This window comes from Camelina sativa, chromosome 8, assembly GCF_000633955.1.
Source record: "Camelina sativa cultivar DH55 chromosome 8, Cs, whole genome shotgun sequence".
Lineage (NCBI taxonomy): Eukaryota > Viridiplantae > Streptophyta > Magnoliopsida > Brassicales > Brassicaceae > Camelina > Camelina sativa.
Window position 1 is genome coordinate 14,624,288 of NC_025692.1, and position 11,900 is coordinate 14,636,187.

The following is an 11,900-nucleotide window of genomic DNA, read 5'->3' on the forward strand; positions in this document are numbered from 1 at the left end:
AAATCACATACACAATGAGATCATAAAAAATTTCTTATACTATTTTCTTATGTACTAATAGTTGAATTAATCTTTATTTCCTTAATTCAAGATTTTATTACAATAATAGGGTATATATTTCATTTGTAAATATATAAATATACTTAGTATATAATTATATATAGTTATTTTATTATAATAAAAATTAAAAGATAATTTTATATAAACATATAATATGTAATACATCACCATTTTTACAAAAAAAAAACAAAAAGATGGGTTTCACCATGTACTTTGATAATTTTATCTATAATTTGTAATTTTTATTGTTTCTTGCATTTTTACCATTCAAACATTCTATCGTAAACCACACATAGTTTTGTTCACCAATCAAATTTTGTTGTGTACCGCTTATTTTGTATAAACTGCATTTGTCCCGCCTTAAAATCATTCAAATCCATTAAAATCATGAAACCAATAGCCTCACTTTAAATACGTTTGTAAAAAAAGTTAATTTAATTTATCAATTTAAAAACATGCAAATGGGACAGGTCCCACAATACTGAAGTCTGGTTTTGGTTAATTCCGGTTCAATACAAACATAACTATTTTCCCATAAAAACAAAATGTACAGTCAACGATTTGATTTTGAGTTTCCTTTTGAAAAAAATTTCAATTTTCGTCCCCAAAATTTTTTAAAAACCGGCCTCTTCACTTTTTCGTTTCTCTCTAGAATCTTCCTTCTCTCTCTCTCTCTCTCCCCCTATAAAAATATCACTCGAAATCTAGGGTTAAAGTGAAACCCACACATTTCTCTCTCTCCATATCTCTCTCTCTCTCTCCGATCTTGTTGCCTCTCATCGGAAATGGCTCCTGACGGCGACGGTGTATCCAACAACGCGGATGAATCTCTCAATTGCGGCCTGACCTGTACTTCATCTCCTCCTGATTTCTCCGGCGATGCCGATCCTCTTCCTCCTGTTTCCGGCGTCGTGGGACACGAGTCTCCCGATGGGTCTTTGGCTGACGCGGATGGGGCTAAGGAGAAGAAGGAACAGTTAATGAGTGGTGAAGCCGATGGGGATGGAGAAATCGAGAGACTCGATGTTGATGAGTTCGCTGCGGTCGATGCGTTTGGTGAAAGCTTGAATTGTGTTTTGTGTTTTCAGTTGCCTGAAAGACCCGTCACGGTTCGTCTTCTCTCTTGTGTTTTTTTTTGGGTTCTTTGACTCGTTTTGTTGTTAAAGTTCGCATCTTTTTCTCTGTAATTGTCTAATCACATTACTAGATATGACTGTGTTGTGGAATTTTGGCAAAACATGAGCATGAGCAAGAAAAAAAAAGAGAGATCCTTTAAAGGGAGAGCACCTTTATTTTCTAGGGGAAAAGTTCGAGTCTTGATGTTGATGTGTTTGCTCTCTCTGGGTCGTTGCTTCTTTTTGTGGATTCTAGGCTCGTTCTTATGCTTGTTGTATGTACTCTATCTAGTGTGTATTCTTTAGTGTTTCTCCTTATTTGTCTAATCTCATTTATTGTATATGGTTGTCTTACACTTGAGTTACTACTTTGAGATTAAGATTGTTTGGTATTACAAATTCAGCAGTGGAATCCTTCTTTTGGCAGTTTGTTTTATTGTACAACGGCATTTGGAATTTATTGTGCTTACCATTTGTGATCTATAAGTCAATCTTTTCACCTACATTTATAGATAGGGTGTGCCATTACGTTGTTAATACTTTGTTTTGGTTGGATAAGTTAGTTTGGAGTTTCATCATTGTAACAAATCTTATTGTGTTTTGAAAATGTTGTGTGCACTTTTGTTGATGGTTTATTTATTCTATTTTGGTGTTTCGTTGCCGTTTATGGGCTGTTTCTTTTTGTTCATGTTTGTTGGTGTTCTTGTCAACGAACGATAAACACTATTTGTATATATGATTGTTTACAAGTATGACAAAGATATGAGACAATGAAGTTATAAGGTTGATGGATAATAATCTTGTATGTGTTTTTTTTTCAGATACCATGTGGACACAACTTTTGCTTAAGCTGTTTTGAGAAGTGGATTAACCGAGGGAATCTTAGTTGTGCAAAATGCCGTAGCCAGATTCCTGACAAAACGGTAAGTAATCCTCGTGTTAACTCGTCCCTGGTGTCTATCATCCGATCTGCAAAAGTCGCTGAAAGTGCTGGTCCAGAAAATGTCTTTAGAGCTACGCGCCCAAAGACAACTGAGAAGGGGAATACTGGAATATTTGTTACAACACCAACAGATTATTTTGGTCCTATACCAGCTTCTAATGATCCTGCCAGAAACCAAGGGGTTTTAGTAGGAGAATGCTGGAGGGACCTAGCAGAGTGTCGTCAATGGGGAGTTCATTTCTCACATGTGTCTAGCATTGCTGGACAATCACACTATGGAGCTCAATCTGTAGCGATATCAGGTGGCTAAAAGGATGATGAGGACCATGGGGAGTGGTTTCTATTCACAGGAAGGTTTGCCTTTCATTTACTCCTAGCTTTTAGTCCATTTGACTTCTCTTATGTGTTTAGATTGTTGACAGACTTTATCTGTGTTTGTCTTGAATATGTCACTCAGTGGTAAAAAAAGAACTAGCGAGGATCAGAAGATTGAAGAATTGAATGAAGCTTTAAGAGTTAGTTGCAAATTTGGTTATCCTGTTCGGGTTGTCAGGTTAGCACTCAACATCTTTCTCACATTTGCGCTTTTTCTTCAATTCTGTATTGTTTCTCTTTGCAATGAAATTGTTTTCTTGATTGAATAAAGAATAGCTTGTTTGTACTGGAGAGTTATGCTAAAGCTTGCTCCAGTTATCCTCTGAGTTATTGGTGTGTTCCTCATAATTTCAGTACTTTTACCTAGGTCGTACAGAGAGAAGAATTCTGCATATGCCCCTGAGGAAGGAGTGAGATATGATGGTGTTTATAGGATTGAGAAGTGCTGGCGAATAGCTAGAATGCATGTAAGTATATATAGCTAACAACCCGTAATATTCCACCTGTTCTGTCCTGACGTATTCTTATGTTTTCTTCAGGATTCGTTTAAGGTCTGTCGCTATCTGTTTGTCAGATGTGACAATGAGCCAGCTCCTTGGACCAGGTTTGATCTACTTTTTGAAAGCGCCTTTTCTAAAGTACATTCTATTTGAAGTGTAATGCTGTGATATGTTGCAGTGATGAGCATGGAGATCGTCCAAGACCTTTGCCTAGTATTGCAGAGCTTGATAGGGCCACAGACCTGTTTGAGAGAAGTGAGAGTCCATCATGGGATTTTGATGTAAGTTCCTCCTAGACACCTTGATCACTTTCCCAATTACAACAGTTGGCAAGTGAAGCAGATATCGAATTTTCTTCTGCATGATCATATTGGTAAACCATCCACTGTAACATGCTGATAATATACGCTTATTTGATCAGGAAGGAGAGGGTCGTTGGAGATGGATGAAGCCACCACCTTCGAGTCAAAAGCCAGTTCAAGGTTTGTATCATAAGGAGAGCAAGATTATGAGGATGGCTTGGACATGTCTTCTCTTTGTTGTCTTCATCATTTTCACTGGTTCATCATCTATCTTATACAGGGTTTAGAAGAATCACCAGCAAATAACTTGGTTCTTTTTGGTTTGATCCCGTAGTTATCTCTTTTTTGTACCAACACACTCTTCTCTTTACAACTCTGAGTGTTGGAAACTTGAGTATTTTTTGGTTTGTGAAGTCGGACCCAGAAGGTTCGTTGATGGTTTTGAACATAATGATCAATCATCATTATATAAATTATGTTATTCAGTGAATTTTCATTCTTTCTATCAAGTATGATAATATCATGTTAAGGAATGTTCAGTTCTCAGTCAAACAAGTATTGGTTGCATTTGCTATATCATGCTGATAACAGTTTTAATTTGGTTTTAGTTGGAAAAACCAAAAGAGGAATATATTTTCAAATGTACTTCTCTTTTTTGTAGTGAAATTTTCTAAAAGCTATTTAATAGTAAGTAAAACCTTAGATTAGAATATAACAAATTAAGATGGAGAATGACAGCTCTATTGCTAAATCGAAGCTGTTTCATCTCTATACCAACATGAATAACAATGTTCCTGTGTAGTGAGTTGGTATAGAGAATAAATTTCACATTTTGAAAGCTGTGTAGTGAGTTGGGGTACGCAGTCTTTTCAACGCGGAGAATCTGTTCCTCTACATCAATTCCTCTGTCAAACAATTCAGCCTTAAGTTAAGCTTTGCTGATATGATTGCTAGATACTCTGAGTCTTGGACATCCCGGAAGAAGTGGTGTTATGTGCCAAAGAATTCATCTTCAACTCGTAATTGATACCTTTGTTAAAGAACAAGAAAGACTTTAAGCTAAAGCTTCCTTTTAACCCAACTCTCTCTTTGAGAAGTAGGTTAATTGTTGGAGCTTGGACATTAGCATAAGACCTATAGGTCATGATACAACTTAGAATTAAACGTAAACACCAATCCTAATGCATTAATTAAATTAAATAATTAAACCAAAATAAATTAAATAATAAAACCCAAAACACTAAAACACTAACTCTTTTCACATCTCATCAACCTAAACATGATCACATATCAAGTAGTTCTTGGGTTTGTTGTAATATCTTTGATGAAACATGAGGAAAGTTAGCATTTTCCCGTTCGAAAACTTAGCATATTTTTATTTTTGCGATGATGTGAGGGTTCTTGATCTCAGCAAAACGGTGCAGCTGAGAACAATGGATATAAACCACACAACATTAGAGTTCCGGGCCAACGTAGATAGTTGTACCACGTAAACTATCTTAGATTGAGAGACTCTCAGTCTCAGTACTAGTTACCATAACGATCATTTGGTAGGACTAGGAGCACAGACAATGCAATAAAGAAATCATCTTGCTAAAAAGCAATACAACATCAGTGGAGCGCATGCTACTGACAATAGGAGAGGATCTTGGTAGAGGACAGTATTGCATGCCGACTTAAGCTCGTGTAGCTCCGATTCTTCTTTCATTCGGGCTTATGTTAAAGAGACTTCCGCCTCGCTTTCTCGTCATCATTTATCTCATTTTCGTACTGCTCTTGCTTCTTGCCATGTTTTTGCTTACGGTAGTCTCTTTATCGAGTCCAATTCATAGTCTTGCTATAAGCTTCACCGCTTATGGTTATGTTTATGCTTCCATGTTTTTTTCTTTCTTTTTTTTTTTGTATGGGACCATGTATTTAGGATTCACATCCTAAACTTTCATTTCTTGAAATGATATTTCCATTCTTATAAAAAGAACATCAGTGGAGCGCATGCATAAAAATTACAAAAAAGAACATCAGTGGAGCGCATGCATAAAAATTACAATTTTTCTTCACCTACTAATTTGTTTTAAGTTGAAAAAGCAGCTTCTGTCAAAATAAAATGAAAAGCTTAGCGAAAGTTGCCAAAACAACCTTGTCGTATGTAAAGATTTGATTCAATCAATGAAATTAAGGACAATATAATGGACTTTTTAAAACCTAATTAACTTCATGACACCATAAAAAAAGTTTAAAGATGATCTATATCCAATGTCTAGTAAAATTTCTATAAATTAATATCCGTTAAATTAATAATTACTCTAAATTAAGAAATTTAAAGTTGAGTCAGTAGAATAATATAATTTTTAATAGTTGTTAGTGAATAATTAGTTTGAAAAAAAAGACTATATAAACACGCAAATCTTTTTTTTTACGTTGATATATATATGTAAGAATGTATAAAACAGATAATAACTAGCTTTTTCACATATTCGAAGTCAGTATCAATTTGAGTCGGAATCATGGTTTATACAAAGGTGTCATGGCGATTTCAACGTAAAATACCAAGTTTGCATGCATGTGTTTTCGAAACATTTATATATGCAAATAAAATACCAATTTTGCACAAGTTTGGTTAATGTTTATCCACCATATGTATATATATGTAATATACTAATGTCTAAGAACTTATCTACATATAGTGTGTTTACAGTTTTACACTGATATTTATGTAATATCTAAAACTGGTAGAGCCTCGAATGCTTTGGCTTATTAGTTCCTTAAAATGCTATCACGGAACGAGCGCGGTTCCCTCATTTATTGTTTGAAATATAGATATTGCTCTTCGATAATGACTATATACTATTTAACGGAAATAAAGGTGACACATGTACTCAAGCAACGAGATTAATTAAGTGATTCATAATGACTATGGTCTTTGTATTGCTTGGGAGCGTCGAGTGCCTCGATTGGAGTTGGAGGTGGATTTGCAGCTTGTAGTTGGGTTTCTTACGACAGAGATTAGCGATGCTCATCCATTGTCATTTTTGGTACGTTTATGCCATGGCTTTCTATCAAAGGACTGGATAGTCCGTCTTTCTCATGTGTATAGGGAGGCTAACTGTCTTGCAAATGGGTTATCTAACTATGCGTTTTCTTTGTCTGTTGGTTTCTATTTTTCGATACAATACCATCTGTTGTTAGTTCTCTATTGAGGGATGATGCAGCTGGGTCTGTCCGGCCACGTCAAGTACGTTTGTAATTTTTCTTGCTTTGATTCAATAAATGGGAGACTAGTTCTACCGTCTTCTACCCAAAAAAAAAAATTAAGTGATTCATAATGGAATGGAATGGGACATATCAAAACTTGAGGGGTAGAGTTGCTGCCTCTTAATTGCAAACAGTTTGAAAGCTCCTAACTATTTGCTTTATTTTCTCGATCGTCCAAACAGAACATGTCAAAAACTTATAACACATATTGAGTTTTTTTAATGATTTTATTCATTCACCATAAATTTTATTTATACAAGTTGCAAATGTGATAATCTCCTAAAGAAAAAACAAAATACATTACTAGAAATTAATATGTACAAAGAATATAAAGAGACATATATATTTCTAATTAATTAGTTTATAATATAATCTTGATATGTATAGTCATAGGCTAATATTTTAGTGTTTTATAGACTCAATGGTTTTACATAGTAACAGGTGGTGCTTAAAATTTATATATTTTAAAACCAAAACTCCCCATCGCATCAACAGTTCTGCTTCTAACTTCATTGTATTGTATCAACAGATGTCTCAATGTCATTTTCATTGTATTTTGTTTGGCTATGTTTGCATATTGTCAATTCATTTAGTTTTTTAAAATGCACCTGACCCCAATCACAAACTTGAATCAGTACGTACCATTGAAACATGACACAATTACTCACTGCCATGTGTCCTCCAATTTTTCTCCTTTGTCAATAAATCCCCTCCTCAATTATTTAAATATTGCTTTAGAATTATGTCAAAACATTTTCCGACGTACTGTTACCTATCAAACTAATACTCTTTTTTTTTTCAACGGCTAATACTCTCTTCCGATAAAAAAAAATATTTTAGATTTTGATTGATCACACCATGAAACGATATGGTATGGAATATATATAGCGCTTTAAGAATACCAATCAAAAACTGAAAAAAGTGAAATTAAAGTGTTAACAAAAATAGTATGAAACTTTTTGAATAAAAAGCTTTAATATTTTGGTATATCGCTAACTATTTTCTCTATCCGCTAAAAAAACTTTTTTTTTGGGTGTAATCGCTAAAAAACTTATATCAGTTTGTATCATTCATTGGATTCTTAGTTTTTCTTAGACGTGAAACTTCACAAACTCCTTACCACACACGAAATCCTGGTATTTATAAGTGCATAATATTAAGAACAACTTAATCTAAAACCGGCTTCTAAAAGAAACTCGTTTTTGTTAGTATGCAAATTAAACGGACGGAAATACCAAACTTTGACGTAAATATATATAGAAATAGTTATAGAGAAGTATGTGAGACATGGTGCTTAGGAAAAAAAATTAGTTACGAATGCCAAACTGGTTAAGACTTCAAATATTTTTCTTGATTACATACATCAATCCATCATCTTTCATTTGATAAAAATTCGTAGATAGTCTTTTTTTTAGAGAAATAAACAAATTAAGCACGAAAACAAATTTAAAATTCGTACGATATCAACAAAAAAAAATCACCACCAGAGCTTGAATGGGTTATAATGGTATAAAAGCCAAAGATTTCATTTCACATCAGTGGAAGTTTCTTGCACTCTCCACGAGAGCCCAAAAGCAATAAATGGTCTTTGTTCTTTCCCTTCAAATAATGTACTCCTATTTTATTTTACTAATTAAACAAAAGAAAAATAACTCACAATTAAATAAATAATCTGCCATTTGTCACATGAGTCACATCCATTTTATTATATGAAAATGCAGTGCATTCACTGTAGATATATGTAACTAAAGGTGGTACAAAGAAATTAAGAGCCTTTCGTCCGCACTTCCCCATTCTCTTTAAATATATTACTAGTCTCCTCTTGATTAGTTCTTCATCAACAAAACAAAAAGAAAACACCCCAAAAGGATTGGTGTGAGTGAAGATGGGTGTGGAAGGAACGATGGAGTATATATCGGACTTCTTAAAGCAGAGGAAGAGGAAAAAGAAGAAACAAATGCAAACAGTAGCTCTCCGAGTCGCTCGTATCGACTGCGAAGGTTGTGAACGTAAGATCAAACATATCCTCTCTGGCGTCAAAGGTATGTACTCGTTGATTGTTAGAAAATGTGACTTTTAAGAAAATAATAATATGAAAATTTGATTTAATTTACATTGGACTTGTTTGGGCAGGGGTGAAATCAGTGGACGTGGACATGAAGCTGCAGAAGGTAACGGTGATGGGATACGTGGACCCGAAGAAGGTTTTGGAAGCGGCCAAGTCGACGAAGAAGAAAGTTGAGCTATGGCCATATGTTCCATACACAATGGTGGCGAATCCGTACATATCTCAGGCATATGACAAGAAGGCACCACCAAACATGGTNCTAGATGTAGAGATATGATTGTACTTTTTAGCAAGAGAGAACCATACCTCACCGGAAGTGTGAAGACCATAAAAGGATCTGAGAGCCTCTTCAGTCAGTGAGCCTATCAACCACCCCATAATCTTCTGATCATTGTTAACCCAAGCAAGGAAGTCCGGATTTGGAACCTCTGACACGGTTTCTCCCTTTTTGACAGACCGTGTAGCAGGAGGACATGGAGTACTTCCAGTAACATGACCCGGTAGTCTTTGATTGTTAAGTCAAGTTTCAAACTGAATCTTCCACAACAGATAGTTAGTGGAACAAAGTTTCAAAGTTACACAATGTGAAAAACAAAGAGCGAAAGGAGAGGAATCAGAGTTATCAGCCATGGCGGCTGGCTCTGATACCATGAAAGTTTGATAATATGAAGAGAAATCTTAACTTTATTATTTCTGCTTAAAATGTTTACAATGACAAGATAAAGTTTATATAAAATAAGATAGTAGAAGGAGCCTAGGGTACACGTCACTACACACACATCATTTATGAGGAGCCAAGGGTATCAAATCTGTTATGCAAAGAGAGTTGTTGGACTGTGAACCCCGTACGCTGATGAGTTGGTAAAGACGTACGACTTGTCTCAATCCCACGGTTTGTCTCGGGTGTTGTCGCAATCACTCTTGTTGTCGCAATCGCTCTATTACCGTTGCAGAGTGAAGACAAATTATTGTTGGACTTGCTTTTCTGATTACAGCCCATATCTTCTAAGGTCTTGGACTCAAAAGCAGAAGACTGGGCTTCTGTTTGAACTGCAGGAACTTGATTATTAATAATACGTTCCATACACAATGGTGGCGAATCCGTACATATCTCAGGCATATGACAAGAAGGCACCACCAAACATGGCTCGGAAAGTCCCCGACACGGCTTCCGTCAACGAGACCACCGTCGATGACTCTTACACCATTATGTTTAGTGACGAGAACCCTAATTCTTGCTTTATCATGTAGATCGGAAGAGTGTGCTTTTTGTAAGTTAAGTAAGTCTAATAGATTATATTATTATACTATTATTGAATTTTGGTAAGACGACTCCTTGTGTGGGGTTTGAGTTTTCATGTGCTAACGTGAGAAAACCTGAAATTTCTGTTAACTACTTAATCCGAATTTAAATAAGAGATTTTCTAGATATAGCTAAATATGTTATTAAAAACATATATGCGTTGATATTAAAAACATTTTAAGTTTTAACACATACAAGCCGTTGAATATTTAAGCTGCAAAGTTTTGAGAGAGGGAAGACAAACCATGCATTCACAAGAATTGCTCCATCGAGGTTGCAAAAGGTTAAAACAACCCCACAATGAGGAAGGAGACAAGACCATAGAAAAAGCTTAGATTTTTCGGTGATGGAGTTCTTTAATTTTCCTATGAATCAAAGAACTGAGTGTGAAAGCATTTGTGGACACTAAAATTTTGAAGAGACCGAAGTGAGTATAGTAGTATCAAACGACGGTTACTCTTGGGCCTTTGGTTGGGCCTGGACCTAGATCGTGCTACAAATGGATATGTTTCTTCATTTTTCCAACACTTTAGTTAGGGTTATTGGGAGATGGATTTTTTTTTNTTTTTTTTTTTTTTTTTTTTTTTTTTTTTTTTTTTTTTTTTAATTTGAGTAGAGTTTATTGATTGGTTTTAAATTAGTCAATGATTATTTTCAGATATTTTTGTAGATTATCACTGATTGTCATGGATTTGTATTAACCTTGTTTCCTCTAAATTTTTCTCTATACAATATATATGTTTTTCTAGAAAATTTTCAAATATTATAGATTCCAACTTTAAAGTACGTTAATGTGATAAAAACGAAAAAAAAAATAGCAGATAACTATTTTTATAAGCAGCGAGTTTTTCACGATTTTTTACTACTACAAATTTTACAGTATCTTGCTATTTTGTTTTTGTAGTTATTGCTTCAAGGTTTTTTGTAGAATTATGAATGTTATGAGAATAATTAGTTGAAACTTGAAAGATAACTTTTTTTTGGAATTTGCAAATTTATCCATATTTTTGTTTGCTTATAAAATTGGGTATGACATGATTTGTATTATGAATCTTATTGCACATTGTTTTTTGTTCAAAATAAAATAAGGTTATTGTGTGTGTTCGTTGGATTTTTGTGTGAGTGGGATAAATATATACACACTTCGAGCTATAAAAAAACTGATAAAACTCGAGATGGCCGTCGCGAGAATGTGAAACATAGATGCTTTGAAGTCCACGAGAACAGTCGATATATTAACTTAGACTATGTGCTCACAGTTTTCTTCTGATATCTTGCGAGAGCAACATGCAGCTCGATATATCTTACCAGCAAGCTTGATTCTTTAGGTTAACTTATCTATATAGTTTAACAAAAATATCAATTATTTTTTATGTAAGTCCGATTCCTATGTATTGGTAGGCTGTGGGCATTAAAAAAATAAGGTGTCATGCCAACAGGTTACAGCTATTAGGAAGAAGATAATATATGAACATATCCCTTTACGACGATAAAATAGTATTTGGTTCATTGGAAAAAAAAAATCGTGGTTTATATTATATAGGCTAAATAAGTGTGTAGGAAGTCATACTCGCTGGCACATATTAAAATTCACAACGAGGATGTCTTCAATCAAGTTCTTCGCTAATTCTCGAAATGATCACAATTGGCTGCAATCGTTAACGTATAAAATATGATATTCGGCTGGACGGCTATAACAGTTAAACCTTGAAAAACAAAACCAGAAGAATAAAACCCGTAATTTAACTAGATGATATACTTTTTCCAATCTCAACTCTTACCCAAATTAATATGATTTATATTCACAATATGGTTACTTATACATATGCTTCCTTGATCATGTTTACAGCTTTTTCTGAATTACAAGAATCTTAATTACGTACCAACGACCTCTCTACAACTTTCTTTTCTTGAAATCAAGTGAAAGAATGTTGCTATAAGCATATCAAACGGCACAAAATCAGGTTCTTGCAACTCAAAAA

The 11,900-nt window shown here is 34.5% G+C and overlaps 1 protein-coding gene and 1 pseudogene across 1 annotated transcript; both read left to right on the forward strand.

Moving 5' to 3' along the window:
* LOC104707175 lies at nt 727–3,824 on the forward strand (annotated as a pseudogene).
* LOC104707176 (heavy metal-associated isoprenylated plant protein 22-like) lies at nt 8,335–9,947 on the forward strand. Its single transcript, XM_010423474.2, has 3 exons — nt 8,335–8,589; nt 8,681–8,841; nt 9,732–9,947. Exons 1-3 carry the CDS (start codon nt 8,433–8,435, stop codon nt 9,864–9,866), a joined length of 453 nt encoding a protein of 150 aa, XP_010421776.1. The 5' UTR covers nt 8,335–8,432; the 3' UTR covers nt 9,867–9,947.